We start from the raw sequence: 19,314 nt of genomic DNA on the forward strand, positions 1-19,314 counted from the left end.
ATCGCCAACTTATGCAATACTTTCTTGTAAGAGTGGCACAGGCTATAGATTTTAGATAGATTTTAAATTTTAATCTGCACCAAAATAAGCTTAGTATTCCTAATTCCAATAATACTATTTGTTCAGACTGTTTTTAATCCTCTGCATTCAAAGAAGCTGAAGTAAATGATTAGAGAAATTCAGTAATTCAATTATATGCATATATCTTACATGTAAGTTTCCTAAAATTTACTTTGTGATTGGCTGCATGATAGATAATATGGATAAAAATGTTCAATATCCACATAGGGTAAATAAATTTAAAGGGCAGCATTTAATTCTATTGTATAAATATAAAGAATTTCTATAAGTTTCCTTATGAAGCCTATATTTTGTGTATTGGTATTACAACTTCAGTATTCTTGAGTGTGCCTTATAATTGCAAAACTTTTCATAACCTAATGGTTGCGTATATTTCTCTACATGTTCAAAGGCATTAGTAATGATCCAGTTTCTCAATTAAAAAGTCTCAGAGAATCAAGTGCACATCTAGCAGATTCACTGTTAAAGCAACAATGAGCAACCTAGACCAAATAAACAATTTCAATTATTTTCACCCTAAGATTAAAAAAAAAAAAGTTTCACAAAACTAAATATACCATCAATATGTTTCCATCCTTTTCTTAAGAATATTTAGTCCCAATATAAATGATCTAGAAAGCATTTTGCACTAGCTCCAAACAAATTATGTTAAAGATGCCCACACTTACCAGTGGTGATGTCGTCATCCACAAGGTCATGCTCTTCCTCCTGGACTTTGGCTTCTGACCCTGAGGCATCTGGAGCAGTGGTGATAGTCTGCATGGCTTCTGCTGTGACTCCAGCTAAAACAAATAGGAAAAACCAGGTTTCATTTTTAAAAAATGTAAAGAAACTTTTAAAGCTTTTTACTTACTGAACTCAAATGTAATACATTTAAAGAAATACAATATATTTACCAAAATGGAAGAGATACAAATCAATAAGCAAAACATTCACGTGTGCTCTATTCATTTACATGTATATGTGTACATGGGTGGTACTTTTAACCAAGATCCAGGAGAAATAGAAACCGGATTCTTAAGTAAATTACATGTTCACTTGATTTTTTTCATCAATGTTTTTGCTACAAAAGTATTTAACGGATTTAAACATAATTATGCAACCTAGAAAGTGGACAATTTAAAACATTTTCTCCTCTTTGACATTAGTTTGTTCATGAGACAGGGGTTAGGTAGAAAGGATGATGACAAAAAAGGGATTTGTCCCCTCAGTCTAAGAAAGAGACCTGAAATGCAAGGCCCCCAAAGAGTGTCACATTTCCCTCTATGAAGGAATTACACATGAGGTCAGATAGCATCACACTGACAGAAACTACCTGAAAGGAGGCAAGGAAAAGAGACCAGGGGACAAAATTTCCATTCTATAAAAAATCTGAGAATTTGCCAGTGCACACAAATGTCTTTGCCCTTCATATTCTTCTTTCTATTTTTGATGATATATTTTGTGTTTAATTTGCATCTCTCATATTATTTCTAGTCTGGCAATGGATAGTAGGATGTATGACTGTTACTCACATGATTATCAACAGGTATTACTCAATTATGGAATATAAAAAAATCTCACCACTAAAAGTTACTTCAGGGACTGGGGTTGTGGCTCAGTGGTAGAGTACTTGCCTAGCACATGTGAGGCACTGGGTTCAATCCTCAGCACCACATTAACTAAAAATATTTTTTTAAGCTGCTTTAGGAGTTGAACTTTCTAATCCATTTTTCTTGAGAGTTAATTTATTATTGGCCCACACAGGATTCATAAAATATTTTAAAACCAAACAAAGTAAATATTCAAGGGCTTCTTTTCTACTAAGAAAAGAAAGAAAGTCATCAAGAAAGGAAATCCTGGTCACGAACCACCATGAATGATTCAGAGCTGGACCTACCATCAAGCAATGCCAAGCCCTATGATTTAATACGGAGAATAAGACATAATTTCAGCATCACTACTTGGTCAGAGGTACCCCTAAAAAACCAAACCAGCCACATAAAAAGACCACTACTAAAAAATGATCCCTGGTGAATGGAAAATGAAAAAAATACTTTAAAGAAGCATTTTTTTCATAGTACATTATAGTTGCACATGATTCTGGGGTTTGCTGTGACATAAAGCATAAATACATATAGCGTAATTTGCTTCATTTCACTGCCCAGTACTATCTCCTCCCTCCCCGGGTCCCCTTCCTTTACTCTATTGTTCTTCCATTAATTTATCTTTCTATTTGTGCATCATATAGTAAAAATAAAAGTGAAATTCACCGTGATATATTCACACGTGCACATAACATCGTTTGGTCCAGTATTCTGCAGTCCTCTCCTGTCCCACCTCCTCTCCCTCCCCAGCCAGCCCCTTCCTTTACTCTACTTCTCTCCCTACAGAAGCATTTTTCATTGGTGGGTTTCTAAGATAAATTTTAACATGAAAGAGATTTACTAGAAAAATAGTAATGATTTATTAATTAAAGATATCTACCAGTAGAGAACAGTCACAAAGAAAAGGTAGAAAGTCGAATACCACATTCCTAAATAGAGGCATTGTTTAAATTCAAAGTCAAGGATCCCTTTTTCCATATAATTAAATCAAAGCATAAATCTTTGAAATACCTTAGTCTCATTCTTTGCTAACACTTAATGATTTTGAAAATTATCAGAGAAACAGGAAAAAAGTATTAAGGAACAGTTTGGATAACAGCAATCACTATTAATAGTACTTTGCTAAAACAGGATATTCAATGAAATAAAGTGGGGGTTTATTTTGTAAGATATTTACAAATTAATTTCCATTTATCTTATTTAGTCAGAGAGGCTAAGTAATCGTTCAACACAACATAGCTACTTGGTGCAGAAACTAGGATTGAGATGCAGGTCTCCTGATGTTAAACCTCAATATCCTTTTACCACCAAGTTCTTTTATGGGGACTGAAATTTTGTGGGCAGGGTAGAAGGTATTCCAGAACATAACAATGTATTCATGAGAAACCATGTAATCATACAATATTTAATTTAAGCACTATCTATCCACTGAGTCCCTGTTTTGTGCCAGGCACGTACCTAACTGAGAGTATTTAGTATTTTGGGATAGAATTTAAAGAGAAATCATATACATCTTAAACTATCTGAGATTGAAAGACGAAAAGCTAAACTGAAATTGTTCTTTGATAGATGCTTAGACAAAGAAGGGCTATAAAATCTTTTGAAAAAAAATACCTACAGACTTTCATAAATGTAGTTGTAAATATTTCTAAGCAAATATAAGCAAATATAATTCACACATAAAAAGAGAACTATAGGGGCTGGAGATGTGGCTCAAGCGGTAGCGTGCTCGCCTGGCATGCGTGCGGCCCGAGTTCGATCCTCAGCACCACATACAAACAAAGATGTTGTGTCTGCCGAAAACTAAAAAATAAATATTAAAATTCTCTCTCTCTCTCTCTCTCTCTCTCTCTCTCTCTCTCTCTTTAAAAAAAAAGAGAACTGTACATATAGCCAAGTGGAGCTTATTTCAGAAATGCAAATCTGGTCCAATTTTCAAAAATCAGTCAATATAATCCAAGACTAAAGAAAAAATATAACATAATATCAATTATTTGATAACATTTAACATACAAGCAGGAAGAAAAAATAACTTTAAAAACACAAAAATATAGGCAAATTTCCTCAGCTTAATAAAAGAGCACATATTTTAAAACACACAGTTAACCTTTATACTTAAAGGTGAAAGTCTGAATACTTTCACCCTATGATAAAGAATGAGGCAAGACTGGGGTTGTGGCTCAGTGGCAGAGTGCTTGTCTCACATGTATGAGGCCCTGGGTTTGATCCTCAGTACCACATAAAAATAAATAAACAATAAATAAATAAACAAATAAAAGTAATGATATTGCGTCCATGTATAACTAAAACAAAGGAAACAGGCAAAGATTTCCATTCTCACTACAACTGAGTACCAAAGTTCCACTCAATGCAACAAAACAATAAAATGAAACAAAACATGCAGCTTGGAAAGACAGTGCAAATTGCCCCTATGTGATGGCTAATTCTAGATGTTAATGTAACTTGATTCAGAGATGCCTAGGTAGCTGGTAAAGGCTTTCAGACTTGAATTGAACTGGGAGACTGGCTTCCCTGTAGAAGTTCTTCTATTGTAGAACTTCTCAGTCTTCACAATTCCATGAGCCAATCCCCTAATAAATACCCTCTCCTCTTTCTCTCTACCTAGTTAGCTGGTTATCTGTCCATTCATCAACTGATTTTCTCTCCCTGAAAAAGGATAAAATGACTGTTTATATGGAAAATCACAGATAAATCTTAAAAAAAAAAAAGCAACAAGTGAGTTCGGCTAGGTTTAAGAATATAAGATAGAACATTTATAGCAAAGCCCTGAGGAACTCAGTGAGACCCTGTATCAAAATAAAAATTAAAAAGTACTTAGGATGTGGCTCAGGGGTTGAGTGCCCCTGGGTTCAATCCCTGGTACCAAAAATAATGATGATAATGATAATAATAATTTAAATCAATTCTATTTCTATATACTAGTATTGAACAAATGGACACCTAAATTTCAAAAAATAAGTTTAAAAGACTGAAATACTTACATACAAAGAATTTGCATATTGACCATAAAACTTCAAAGTACAAAACACTGATGAAAGAAAGATCTAAATAAATTAAAGGAAGAAATTCACCACATTCATAGATTAGAATATTAGAATAGCTAACATGTCAACTTTCCAAAAACTAGTAACACAGACTTAATGGAATTCCTGTTAAAATTCCAGCAAGACCACGCCCCTTTTCTTTCCTTTTCTTTTTTTGAGATACGGAAAAAATTATTCTTAAATTATATGAAAAGACAATGAAACTAGAATAAAACAATTTTGAAAAAGAACAAAAAAGAAAAAGTCAGTCTACCTGAATCTAACGCTTTACTATACAAAGTTATTAAAGGCTTTGACAGAGGGATGAAGACATGAGTTAATGAAACAGTATCAAAAACCCAGAAATAGACACACACAGTATGTTCAACGATTTTAGATAGAGGTACAAAGCAATTAAGGAAGGAAATATTATTTCTTTAATAATAAGGGCTGGAACAACTGGAACTTCCATAGGCAAAAAAAAGGAAGAAAGAAAGAAACTTGACTTAAGGTTCACAGTTGTTATTAGTCCATTTTCTGCTACTGTAATGAAATAGCTAGGTATGAGCACATTAAAATAAAGAGAGATTTATTTAGTTCACAGAGCTGTAGGCTCAAGGGTATGGTGCTGGCATTGGCTGGACTCTGGGAAGGGCCTCATTGATAGATGGTGTACAGTGTAACAATGGCAGGAGTACACACAAGGAAAAGTTACATGGTGGAGCAGGAAACCAGAGCAAGAAAATGGGATTCCATAAGAACTAGGTTAATTCCTTCCAAAGACACCCCAGTAATCTAATAACTTCCCATTAGGTCTACCTCTCAACACTGCCATAATAGAAGTCAAATTTCTAATATGCGAGCCTTTGGGGAAAAAATACATCCTAACCTTAGCATGCATCTTATGTAAAAATTAGCTAAAAATGAACCATGAACTTAAATGCAAAATATAAATCTACAAAGGCATTAGGGGAAAAACTAGGAATAAATCTTTGATATTTATGGTTAAATTTATTACCAAATATAATCCATAAAAGGAAAAAAATGGCAAAGTAGACATCAAAATTAAAAATCTTCTGTTGTGCAAGAGGATGACCCTGCTAAGAGGATGAAAAGACAATCTATAGACTAGCCAAATCAGGTATCCCGAATGGGACTAGTCCCTAGACTACGAAAGAAACCCTCAAAACTTAACAATAAGCAGTGCAGTAGTCCCTTGAAACATTAAATGTAAAGTTATCATATGACCCAACAACTGCTAGGAAATGAACACATTTGTCCACATATACAAAAATAACTTGTACAACAATAATCACACAGTATTATCCACAAACCTAAAAAGTAGACAAAACTCAAACAGTCATAAACTGATAAGTAGTAAACTGAAATATTATATGCAAATGGAATATTATATGCCAATTTAAGGAAATGACCTTCTCTTACATGTTATAACATAAACACTAAAAAGATTATGTTAAGTAAACGAAGCCAATCACAAAATATCACATTATATGATTCCATTTATATGAAATGTCCAGAACAGTCAATTCTATTGATTTAGAAAGTAGATTAGCAATTTAGCCTAGGGCTGAGAGAGGTGCAAGGAGTAAGAAGTGGGGCCAATGAGTACTGGGATTCACCTAGAGGTGATGAACATGTTCTGAAATTGATTGTGGTGATGACTATGCAACTCTAACCTAAATTTTTTTAAATTTTAAGGTGAATTTAATGAACTATATCTCAATATAGTTGTAAAAAGTTTTGATTTTCAAACATTCCAGATCAACTTAGGCACCCATGACACTTCCATATACCCTCTGGGTACTTTTTCCTGCCATAAAGCTGAAGAGAAAAAAAGAAAAAGACTCACATAGAATATATACACAATAAGAAAGCAAAATTCACCATGAGTATTTTCTTTTATAAAAAAGGCATTATGTTTTTAAAATATTTTCATTACATTTTTTTTTTTTTGTACAACAGATTGAAACCAGGGGCACTTAACTACAGAGCCACACCCTCAGCAATTTTTATATTTTATTTAGAGACAGGGTCTTGCTTAGTTGCTTAGGGTCTCACTAAGTTGCTGAAGCTGGTTTTGAACTCATGTTCCTCCTGCCTTAGCCTCCTGAGCCACTGGGATTACAGGCATGCACCACCACACCCAGCTATTGAATTATATTCTTGATTTGAACCATCTGTAATTCATTCTGTTAATCTTCACAGTCACAATTTCTTTTATCTTGTTACCAATCAGTAAATGGATATTTTGAGTTACTTAAAAATTATATATATAGTTCATGTTTTCAAGATAAACTAAATGTCCAAACTCTCATCAGACTGGACCCTAGAATGGTAACCAACTACCTAAGACTCACAGTGTGTTATATAATAAAGGTGAGAAGTACTGAGAGTGCTTTAGCTATTTGGGTCTTTTATTCTTCCAATGAATTTTAGAACTAGTTTCTAATTTTGTGAAGAATGTAGTCAGTATTTTGATGGTGACTCAATTGATTTGTGTAAAATTTTTGGTACTATGGCCATTGTGACAATATTTATTCTGCATATCCAAGAACATGAGTGTACTACTTTTCATCTTCTAAAGTCTTCTTCAATTTCTTTCTTCATTATTTACTGTTTTTATTGTAGAGGTCTATCACCTTCTTATTTAGGTTTATTCCCAAGTTTGTTCTTTGTTTGTGTTAAAGATTATTATGAATGGGATAGTTTTCTTGATTTCTTTCTCAGTAGATTCATTATTGGAGTATAGGAAAGTGACTGATTTATATATATTTTGATCTTGCATTCTGCTACTTTGTTGAATTTGACAGCTCTAGAAGTTGACTGATTGAATATTTTGGGTCTTTAGATATAGGAATATTATCAACAAACAGAAAACATTTGAAATCTTCTTTTCCTATTTGTATCCCTTTAATTTCCTTTTCTTGCCTTATTGCTCTGACTAGAGTTTCAAAAACTCTGTTGAATAGGAGTGGTGAAAACGGACATTCTTCTTTTGTTCCTGATTTTACAAAGAATGTTTTCAGTTTTCCTATGTTCAGTATGATGTTGACCTTGGGTTTTTTGTGTATAGCCTTTACAATGCTGAGGTAAATTCCTTTTATTCCTAGTTATTTCAGTACTTTTAACATGAATGGGTGCTGGATTTTGTCTAGAGCTGTTTCTGCATCTATTGAGATTCTTGTTCTTAACTTTATTTACATGATGAACTACATGAATTGATTTATGTATGTCAAACTCACCTTACATCCCTAGGATGAAACCCATCTGGTCATGATGTACTACCTACTAAAGAGTTAAAATCAATATATTATAGTAATATAAGCATATCAATATTTATAGCAGCTTAATTCACAATATCTAAGTCATAGGACCATCCCATTTTCTTTATTCATCTACTTCTGTCAACAAGTAAATGAATAAAGAAAATGTGGTACATATACACAATGGAACTTTATTCATATATAAAAAGTAAAATTATAGCTTTTGCTGATAAATTGATGGAAATGGAAACCATGCTAAGTGAAGTAATCCAGGCTCAGAAAGTCAAGGGTTGAATGTTTTATATCATATGCAGAAGCTAGACCAAAATAAGGGGCGGAAAGGGCAGGGGATGTCCTATAAAAATAGAAGGGAGATCAGTGGAGTTCAGAAAGGGAATTAAGAGAGAGGGAAGATGGATGTGAAAAGGAAGGAACAATAGAATGAAACTGACGAAATTTTGCTATGTACACATATAAATATAACACAGTTAACTTCACCTTTATGTACATATAAAAATCATCAATTTAAAAAACTATAAATTAATAGAAGGAAGACCACAAGAATAGAGGAAGGGGAACAGCAGGAGGGAGGAGAGGAGAGAAAGCAAAAGTACTGGGTTTTAAAGTGAAAGAAATTATATTTTGTGCATTTATGATAATGTCAGAATGAACCCCAGTATTATGTAAAACTATAATGCACTAATAAAAGAATTAAAAGAAAAAAGAAGTACTGAGAATGGACAGACCAACTACCTTTCAATTCTCAAACTGAAATGTCACAGTTCAATCAAAACAAATTTAACAGCTTGCTTTTGTTGGAAAGTGATAGATGGTTTTCATGTTAAACTTTTTAACCACACAGTTATGGTAAAAGACTATTTAAAAGCATCATTTAATGATTCTAAGTAATCATTATCTACAAAAGAAAAAAATAACAACATTTTTTAAAATTCTAAACCAGAACTTGATTATATCTAATCACTACAGTTATGTGTTGTTTAAGTCTCTTAAAGTCTATAGATATTAATGTAGATATTCTATAAAAGGCAAAACGATAGGAGAGAAAGCTAGGGGCAGGGGGTGTGATAAAAGGTTGACTGTAAAGAGGTAGAGAGATTTTTTAAAAGGATGAAGATAGTCCATATCCTGATTGTGGAAGTGGGGACATGACTATCCATATTTGTTTAAAGCGCACTATAAACTATAAATAAAAATGGCAACTTTTATTATATGTAAATTATATCTCAATGAGCTTGCTTTTTCAAAAGCTCTTTTAGAAGATAATATACATTGTCATGAAAGAGAACTGAAGATTATGCCAGAATACCATACTATTTTCTATAAAACAATAATGAGAAAAATTATCTTGTTTTCTTCCTGATATGAAAAGCCTAAGCTTTTCAAAGAATAAAAATGACTTTCTCACTATCTACTATCAAAAAAGATAAAATATCCTGGGAAATACAGAAAGAGTATCTTTAGAAAATCCTTATGTAGAGGGGCTGGGGTTGTGGCTCAGTGGTAGAGCACTCGCCTAGCACATGCAAGGCCCTGGGTTTGATCCTCAGCATCGCATAAAAATAAATAAATAAATAAAATAAAAGTATAAAAATAATTATATGTTAAAAAAAGAAAATCCTTATGTAGAAACTTCAGTTTCTTGTTGTTCTTAAACAAGATTCTATCAATTAATCATACAAGACTTTTTTTCTTATGCACTTGATGTAAGTAAGCTATTTTGTCAAATTACACTATAAAATCTAAGAAGACTTATTTTCTGAGTATCCCCAAAATATTTGGCAGTGACAAATACCTTATATTGCTCAACAAATACAGGCTAAATAGTACAAAATTAGAATACCTTCAATCCCACAAAATTAGATAATATATAAATTATATTATTTAAATATTAAATACTGGTAGATAAAAGAAATGTTTGGAGGAAAGAAATACAATGAGATAATATAAATTAATGGAAAGACGTTCCTTATAAAATGAGTAAGTCCCCAAATCCAGATTTCACAAAATGAAAAATGAAAAACTGTTACACCAGATAACATGTCTTCATATATTGTTTTTAGACCATGAATCTGGAGGGAAAAGAGAAAAATGGAACAGAAAATTTGTCTGAGTGATTCTGGACATGATCAGAAGAAGGAAGAGGTAGGTTGTGGCTGGTAGTCACAGGAGGGACTACTTGAAAATCTCTACACCAGCCTGATTCCAGATCCTTAGGTTGCTTTGCACTGTGAGAGACCTATACACATAAAATCGTCCATTTATATATAAGATTTTAATCATTTTAGAAAAACTAAAAATATGGAAATGCAGTCTTTAAAATTAACAGTATAAAACTACACTTAACTATCCTCACCAGTAAAATCAGATATATTACTATAAAATTCATACCTTTCACAGGCTTACATATTACCTTTATAAACATTTTTTCCAACTGGCTAATAAGATCTAAGTAATAATAAATATTATGAACTTGGGAGACCTCTATAGCACCATGTGATTAACTTGCTAATAGAGGATAAAATGAAGATTTTAATATAGTAAAATGTAAAATACAGCACTTTATCCAATATTGGAATATAAAACCACATCAGTTCATTATAATTTTATTATTTTATTGAAGGTTAGAGGGAAGTGATAATACTGGTAGGATTAAAATTAAAAATACACAAAATATAAAAATTATATTTCTCCTTCTCAAAATCATATAGATTTTCATGGAGACTGAAAAATGTGTCCAAAAGAATAAGCGGGTATTTCTGTTTCATCAGTTTCTCACGACTGTGGCTTTCCAGTGGTCCAATTAAAGGACACTGGAGGCAATAATTTGATGTGCACATTTACTTTGAATGAAGTAAAATTTAACGATAAGAAAGGGAATACGTGAATATCCACAGTTTCTTTTCAGGCAGAAGGCTGGGATTTATTGAAAGCAGATCTCTGCAGTGACTGACCAACACTGCCCCACATTCCCCACAATCCTTATGACAGACAGACGGCCTGCCTCACATTAATTCACTTCACACCACTTGTATCGATCCGCAGCCGTTCCCTAGTCTCTCTGCACACATTGCCTGTCTGGCTGCCTCCCTCCACATCAGCACATACACACAAAGGCCACAGAAAGATAACCTTTTGCTTTCCATTAAAGACACAGTATCCACTTTTCCTTCTGCAGTAACATCAAAAATATAAAATAGAACACTATAGATGTTGTCTTGTAGAAATGACTTCTTATAGGAAATGGTGAAGTTATTTATCCCTTATGCTGAATGAAAATCATTTCAATTTATTAGAAACAAGTTAGCTTATTAAAGGCATCATGCAATTAAAGGCACAACACAATTAAAGAAATATAAGGGTAATTAAAAATAAGCAAAGTGTCTTCCTGAATAAAAATATAGTAATTGTTTAGTAATATGAGGATTGATGGTTATTTTTAAAAAATAAAATACATCTTTTCCTAAGTATTATTTTGAATATTTTTCAGATAACTGCTTTCATATAAAATCCTATTACAGCCAATTCTGAAAGCAGCAAAATGAACATATTTACTGAAAAAATACACAAAGAATAGAAACTACAGGTAGTGTACTACATCAACAGAATACTAATGTGAGAGCATAAAGCTTTATTATTTCTCTTCCCAAACAGAATCTGAAAATGATCTATGGGAAAAAATCATATCTAATAAGTCTGCTTCACTCCAGGTACATTTCCAAAGATTTCAGTTTGATTCACAGACCATGAGCTGACTTAATTTTGGCTTCAAAAGAACAAATGAAGCCAATACTTATGGTACTCAACCTATAAAGTGTTGTAAAACACAAGCAAAACTGCCTTGACATACTCTTTCTTAACATTTTAATCTCTGGCTGATTAGAAAACCCCAATTACAGGAGGTTGAGGCAGGAGAATCAAACGTTCAAGGCCAGTCTCAGCAGCTTAGTAAGACACTGTCTCAAAATACAATAAAATAAAAACAGGGCTTAAGATGTGGCTCAGTGTTAAAGCACCCTAGGTTCAATCCCCAGAATGAATGAATGAATGAATGAATGAATGAATGAATGAATGAATAAACAAACCCCAATTATAAGCAAAATTAAATATCTCAGAACTGTGCAATGTATGTTCTCTTGCATATAAAGAAGGTACATTTAAACTTTCTTGGATTTCCTGATTTTCTTTCCTTTTTCTTTTGGCTAGCATTACCTTGGCCGAAGTTACACCACCAAGTGGTAACAACAGTGTACTAAATGCACACAGTACACTAAGTGTGTTCTCCTTTACAATCACAGTAAGTAGCCTTGAAAGTCAGAGAAAGAAAAATGGATGGAGGCTGCTAAGGCTAAAGGTTTTAAAAATAGGGATGATGAGATCTGGGTAAGGCTGAAGGACGGGAGGGATCTAAATAAGAGAGAGGCTGTCATTGCCAATTTGAGGAAAGCAAAGCCACTAGAGTTCTCACGTTGTCTTACATACTCGTGCTGCACTCAGGCAACTGTGTCTCAGCCACAAACTAGGTGAGACACAAGGAGGAAAAGACACCATCTCAGGTGCCAAGAAGCTCACACGTGAGCTGAGGCCATGGGAGTCACTGGAGAAATGTGAGATAGCTTTAATTTGATTTGTTTTAGAAAAAACCTCCTCTATAGCAATATAAAGAATGACGTGGAAGGCTCCAGAATTGAGATAGCAATTGAAGCCAGTGATTTTCAAACCATACTTCCTGAAGCCCTAGGAACTTCCTAGAAGAGAACCCCATCTTTACCTCATTATACATGGCTGTGTATAGTGGGTGAATGCACACATGTATACACACATTTTCATTTGAAGAATAGTTAACTGCTTTCTAAAAAATATTTGAAAATCCCTCATCTTGATTTTTTTAAATAAAGAAAATGAATGGGAAGAAAGTCAAGAGTTTTTTTTCCTGATAAAACACAAAAGGGGGACTCTCAGCACATAAGGAAGGACATAGAGGGTATATTTCATGCATTTAACTTTTTCTGAATGATTGTTATGTTAAGCAAAGGGGATAAAAATGAAAGGTAGCACAAGAACTTACACATTAGAAAAACTAATAGCTACATGAGGAATACAGATTTATATATACATAAGTGAAAATATAGTTTACATATGAAGAAAAATCAAGTAACTCTTCTTGGAATGGGATTTTAAAAAGAACATAAAAGAAACAATTTCTTGAGAAGAAAATATTTGAATTACATCTTGAATGAGGTAGAAGTTATGATGGAATGCTACTAAGTGAAGAAAATCACAAGAAGAAAGGGCAAAGGCCTATGTAAAGAGTCCCTGATGTATCTATAGAAGTAGGTGGCAGGAACAAAACAAGTGTGGGGAGAGGTGGGAAATAGGGCTGACAGGACACTAGATGTCAGAGCCCCCAGGAAAGAGAGAGAAACAGCACTAACAGAAAATCTGAGGCAGAGAAGGAATACGTTGATGTTCTTTAAGGAAGACACCTGGCTCCAGGATGGTAGGTTGAGAATAGTAATTGGTAAATGTCGTCACAGGGCTACTAGGGTTGTTGACTCTGCAATGACAATAAACAAGAATTTTAATACCAAATATTGGGGGAGTCATAGGATAATTACATCATTTCTCTTTCTGGTGACCAGAATAGTTTGGGATTACAGTTTGGATAAAGCCACAAGCAGCTACATGACAACAAATATCAAGGCTGAGAGTTTAACCTAAACTGCCAGATGTCCCACAGAGATAATCAATGAAAAGCAGAAACTTCTGGCAACCCAGTCAGGCTGCCCTATATACAACCTGATGAATACAAGATCAAATACAATGACATTTTGTGCACTATACTCAATGATAGATATAAGAGGTTAAGTTTACCACAGTGCCTGAGATGTAGTAAGAAGTACTCAATAAATAGCAATATTAATTCATTCATATCACTACCATGCTTTTGTTATTACTATTTTCCTTATTATTATTTTAGTTTTTCCAAGGAAGTACTTCACTTCAACTTTTACTTTTTGTCCATGTGAACCTATTGCATTATGAACTTTTTATTAAACATCATTTCCCTCCATTTTGGTTACATTTCCAAACATTTTATGATACCTGTTTATATATAAGGCACTTAAAACTTTGAAAAAATTATAATATTTAATTAATCTCTGACTGCCAAATATATTATTTTCTGATGTATATACATACATACACAGAAAAGCTTTTGACTTTTAAATTATTCATGTGTAGTGAGTGATTGACTTGAAAATAAATAAATAAGAATCTTATCTAGCCAGGTGTGGTGGTGCATCCCTGTAACATCAGTAGCTCCGGAGGCTGAAGCAGAAAGATCACAAGTTCAAAATCAGTCCTAGCAACTTAGTGTGGCCCTGAGCAATTTAGCATTCTTTCTTGTTTCTTCCTTAGCACATGTTTTCTAAGTCATGCTACTTGCAGATATAAATAAATGAAAAGATCAAGTCATAAGATAAAGCTATAATATTTCTGGAAGAAAATACAGGAGAAAATCAGCATGACCTTGGGTTTGCCAATGAGTTTTTAAACATAATACCAAAGTCCTGAGCCACAAAAGAAAAACTGATAAATTGCACTTTATCAAAATTTAACTTATGCACCATAAAGGTCACTACTGACGGGGTGAAAGACAAGTCACAGACTAGGAAAAGATATTTTCAAATTGCATATTTGCTTTATATATACCAGTACTGACTTGTACCCAGTGTATATAAGAACAAAAGAAAACAATGACACAGTAGAAGAAAAACTGGGCAAAGAATCTAAACAGACATTTACCTAAAAGGAATATATGAATAACCATATGAAAATATGTTCAACTTTATTAGTTAAAAGGGAAATGAAGATTAAAATCACAGTTAGATACATATTCATAATTACTAGAACGTGTAAAGTTAAAAATATCAAAAACTGGTGAGGATGTTTCATTGATGAGCATCACTCATTTCTGGTAGGAATGCAAAATGATACAGGTACTTTGAAAAAGAGTTTGGCAGATGTTTTACAATTATACTTCCCCAATCAACCTAACAATCCCATTCCTAGTTATTTGTTCAAGTAAACTTAAATCTTAAATTCATACAAATTCATTCTCTCTCTCTCTCTCTCTCTCTCTCTCTCTCTCTCTCTCTCTCTCTCTCTTTCTCTCTCTCTTTCCATATATAGATAGATAGATAGATAGATAGATATAGATATATATCTATATATATAGGTCTACATATATAAAACTATATGTCTATCTATAATAGATATAGTAGTTATATATTGAGTATAACTATAATAACAATCTAAATACAAATATATTTGTATATTTGAAAATTACATACTATGGCTTGTGGTTTCCTGTAACACAATGGAAGAATGTCCAGGAGTGAAGTGGATTGGTTATGAGACCATAATCTAATTGGTGGATTAATAATTTGAATGGATTACTGGGTAGGCAGTGGGGGTGTGGCTGGAAGAAATAGGTCACTGGGGGTGTGCCTTAGGGGTTTATAGCTTGTTCTAGGTCAGCAGAATTCTCTTTGCTTCCTGGCTGTCATGAACTGAACACCTCTTTTCCACCATGATGTTTCAGCTCATCTTGGGCCCAGAGCTAAGAAGTTGGCCAACATTGTTTTCTTATGTTCTTATATACACTGGGTACAAACTATGGCCTGAAGCACTAAAACAGCCAAAATAAACTTTTCCTCCTTAAAAGTTTTTCCTGTTGGGTCTTTTTATCACACTAATAAGAGTTGACTAACTATGGATTTATTTATAACATTTATTTGTATATGTGTGTATGTATGTGTTTGTATACATACACATATATGTTCATACACAAACACACACAGAGAGAGAGAGAGAGAGAGAGAGAGAGAGATTACTCATAATCAACCAAACCTGAAAACAACCCAGATGTCTTTAAACAAATAAAAGCATAAACAAACGTAGGTTCAGATACATAATGAAACACTATTTAGCCAAAAAAGAATAAAGAAAAGAACTATTGATATATGCAATAATATGGACGAATCTAAATGTATTATGCTAATCGAAAGAAGCCAAATCCAGAAAGATACATGTCATATGATTCCATTTATATTAAATTTTGGAAAAGGCAGAACTAGGACAATGAAAAATCAGTAAGCGGTTGCCAGAGATCAAAGGCAGAGGGGCTAATTTCAAAGAAGCTACACAAGGAAATTTAAGGTATGGCACTGTGGTAGTAGATCCCTGACTCCACCCATCTGTCAAAACGTAAAGACCTATATTCCACAAATAGTAAACTTTGTTGAACACAAATGTTTGAGAAAATAATGAATTAACTGAAGAATAGGGGAATCAATCCAGAATGAACTGCAGACTCTGACAGATTTATTAAACTGAATTACAAATGTATGGTTTAACCTCACTGAAGGGTGTAAGGCAAAATGGAGTTGATCTAAAAAATGTTGGAAAAACAAGTCCAGAAAAAAGACAGGTTAATGTAAACCCAAAGACAAAGAACTGTATACATACTGCACTTTAATTGGTAAATAGGCTTCTCATAGGCTATGGGTTAGCAATTCTATGTTACTTTTTGTGTCTACTAGATTGAAGAATTATTAATAAATCTATGGTAGATAATGAGAGTCAGTTTTCTCATATTCAGAGAAAGAAATAAAGAGAAATGAAAGGAGAAGACCAGAATGAATCCAGTGGAGTTGAATAAAAACAGGAGATATGAGTGTGAACTAAGTTTGATTTTACTTCTCTCCTTCTCCTGAAGTAATTACAGATTTGTTTCCAAGTTCTGCCCACCGAGATGATCTAGAAACAGCAAAACCCCAGTAGCAGCAAGCATGGCTAGCACCCAGATCTTAGTTTCTAATACCTTCGTTAAAAAAGAATTAAGCCTCCTTAGAGAAATGCCTGAGTCTAGGAAGTGGGCAGAGAAAATACAAGATGAGCAAAGAACATGTATCAGAAAATGCCTTTTAAAAAGACGAGATCATATCAAATTGACACTGGAGCCAACTCCAAAGAGCTTCTTTTGGTCAATGCTAGAAAAACCTGAGCAACAAAATGGCATTATAAGAATTCTATTATTCAAATAGTTATGAAGAGCCTGCAAATCGCTTTATGCTAGGCCATCTGGGGACAAAGTCCTGAACCATGGTCCCAAGGACAGATCTCAATAGAGTGTTTACCAGGTATATTTATTTTTATGAAGATTGTGTCGCTTCAGGATCAAAATGAAATACAAATTATGTCTTCCAAATGTAAATATATATTCATAGATGGAATATAAAGAAAGAAGCAAAATGGTAAGCCTCAGAGAAAACTGGGTAAGCAGGTGCATGAAATATGTTTACTTCAGCCTGGAAACATGACAAAGTGGAAACAATCTGCAGAAGACACGGATATTCATACACTGTAATGAGCATAATGCATCTATAGAAGCACATCACGATTCCACTGCATTACACTGATTCAATCTCACAATTCATTTTAAAGACTATTCATAGCTAACCAATGATTTAGAGGAGAATGAAAAGTTGAATTAACTAAAGGAGCACTAATCATTGCCTCTGGGAGAGCTTTTAAAGAATTAGCTTGCAAATAAAGTTATAAAAGAATGAAAAATGAGCCAGGAAAGTACTAACATAACAGAGATATTAAAATGTATAAAGTTTCATTTTTTAAAATCCCATTCTACAAATAAAACCAGAACAAGCTAGATGTGGTGGCTCATACTAGTAATCCCAGGAGCTCGAAAGGCTAAAGCAGGAGTATTACAAGTTCAAAACCAGCCTCAGCAACTTAGGGAGACCCTAAGCAACTATTCAAAATGAGAAATAAAAAGAGTTGGGGTGGGGCTAGGATTGTGGCTCAGTGGTAGAGCACTCACCTAGCACATAAAAGGCCCTGGGTTTGATCCTCAGCACCACATAAAATAAATAAATAAAATAAAGATATTGTGTCCAACTACAACTAAAAAACCAATATTTAAGGGTTGAAGCTATGACTTAGTGATTAGATGCCCCTGGATTCAATCCCCAGTAACTCCCCACACACACACACACACAAAAAAAAAAACCTCAAAAAACAAACAACAAAACAGAACAAAATAAGTGTGTAAAGGAGGCAGCCGCTCTTAGACTGGAACTCTATATCTTTTCCCCTAGTCTTGTGTGGATGAGAGTGGGGTTAGAACGCCAGGAAAATAAGTGTAGTAAAATAAATTATCATTAAAGAAACTTGTAAAGATTAACAAAAGTAGATTAACTACTCTACCGAAAAACGCCAGCACTAAAGAATTGTTTTAAAGAACTCATGTCTCCAGTTCAAGGTACTCTCATTTTTAAATGAAAATAACTAACTTCCCCAAACTAAGGCATTTACCTAAGTGAGGAGGTTATGCTGGAATGGTAATAACTAAAACTTTCAAATGGTGGTGAAGAAGAAATAAAACTTCACAGCAAAACACGTTAGTTGTCCGAATATGAGGCACCAAGTGCCATGTGCAAAGCATTCCCACAAATTTCCTGACCAGGAGAATTATAGGGGACAAATCACATCTCTATGTAAATTACCTGAATGTCATACATCCTGTAATCTGTATGATTCTGGTTATAAATATAATCAATGAGTTAACTAAATGATTCAGTTTAATTTCAAACTACAAAATTTTACCTTCAATGCACAGAAACTCATTATGTCATCAGTGTTTTATAATAAATATCTTATTATTTATAATTTCTATTTAACACTATGTTGGAGATATTGGCTAATATAGCTGAACAAGAGAAAGCAGTGAGAGGCATAGCAATTGAGAAGAAGAGGCAAAACCGTCTCTGCTTACAAATGATATGATTATATGTGTGAAAAAACTCAAAAGAATAAATGGAAAATGTAGACAAGGAGTAAAAAAATTATAATAATATCAGGTTATGGAACTATCAAAAAGTTCATAGCATTCATATACATAAAAAAAAGTAACTGAAAGGAGTTAACAAAGAAAAATAAACTACCTGAGCAAAAGCTTAACAAATGCCCAAAACAGCATGAAAAAAATTTAAATTTCCTGGAAGACAAAAAGGATTTTAATGAAAGTTATCCTATCCTATTCTTGTCAGGATGTTAATGTTATAACAATGTCAGTCTTCCCTAAGTAAGTTTATTAATTAAACAAATCCCCACAAAAAATGCCATGATGAGTCCCCCTACCAGAGCTAAATAAGGTAATTAAAAAGTCAATTTGGAAAAACAAACAAGCAAGAATAAAGCAGGAAAACCCTCAAAAAA

General features: G+C 33.4%; 1 protein-coding gene across 6 annotated transcripts in view; it reads right to left on the bottom strand.

Moving 5' to 3' along the window:
- Wdr7 (WD repeat domain 7) overlaps window positions 1-19,314 on the bottom strand; it is a 327,637-nt gene that overhangs the window by 170,907 nt on the left and 137,416 nt on the right. For all 6 annotated transcript variants that reach the window (XM_040272677.2, XM_078029968.1, XM_005323039.3 and 3 more), the window contains one exon: window positions 750-863. In XM_040272677.2, coding sequence (XP_040128611.1) covers window positions 750-863 — 114 coding nt within the window. The remainder of the gene's footprint in view (window positions 1-749; window positions 864-19,314) is intronic.

This window comes from Ictidomys tridecemlineatus, chromosome 13 (genome assembly GCF_052094955.1).
Source record: "Ictidomys tridecemlineatus isolate mIctTri1 chromosome 13, mIctTri1.hap1, whole genome shotgun sequence".
NCBI lineage: Eukaryota > Metazoa > Chordata > Mammalia > Rodentia > Sciuridae > Ictidomys > Ictidomys tridecemlineatus.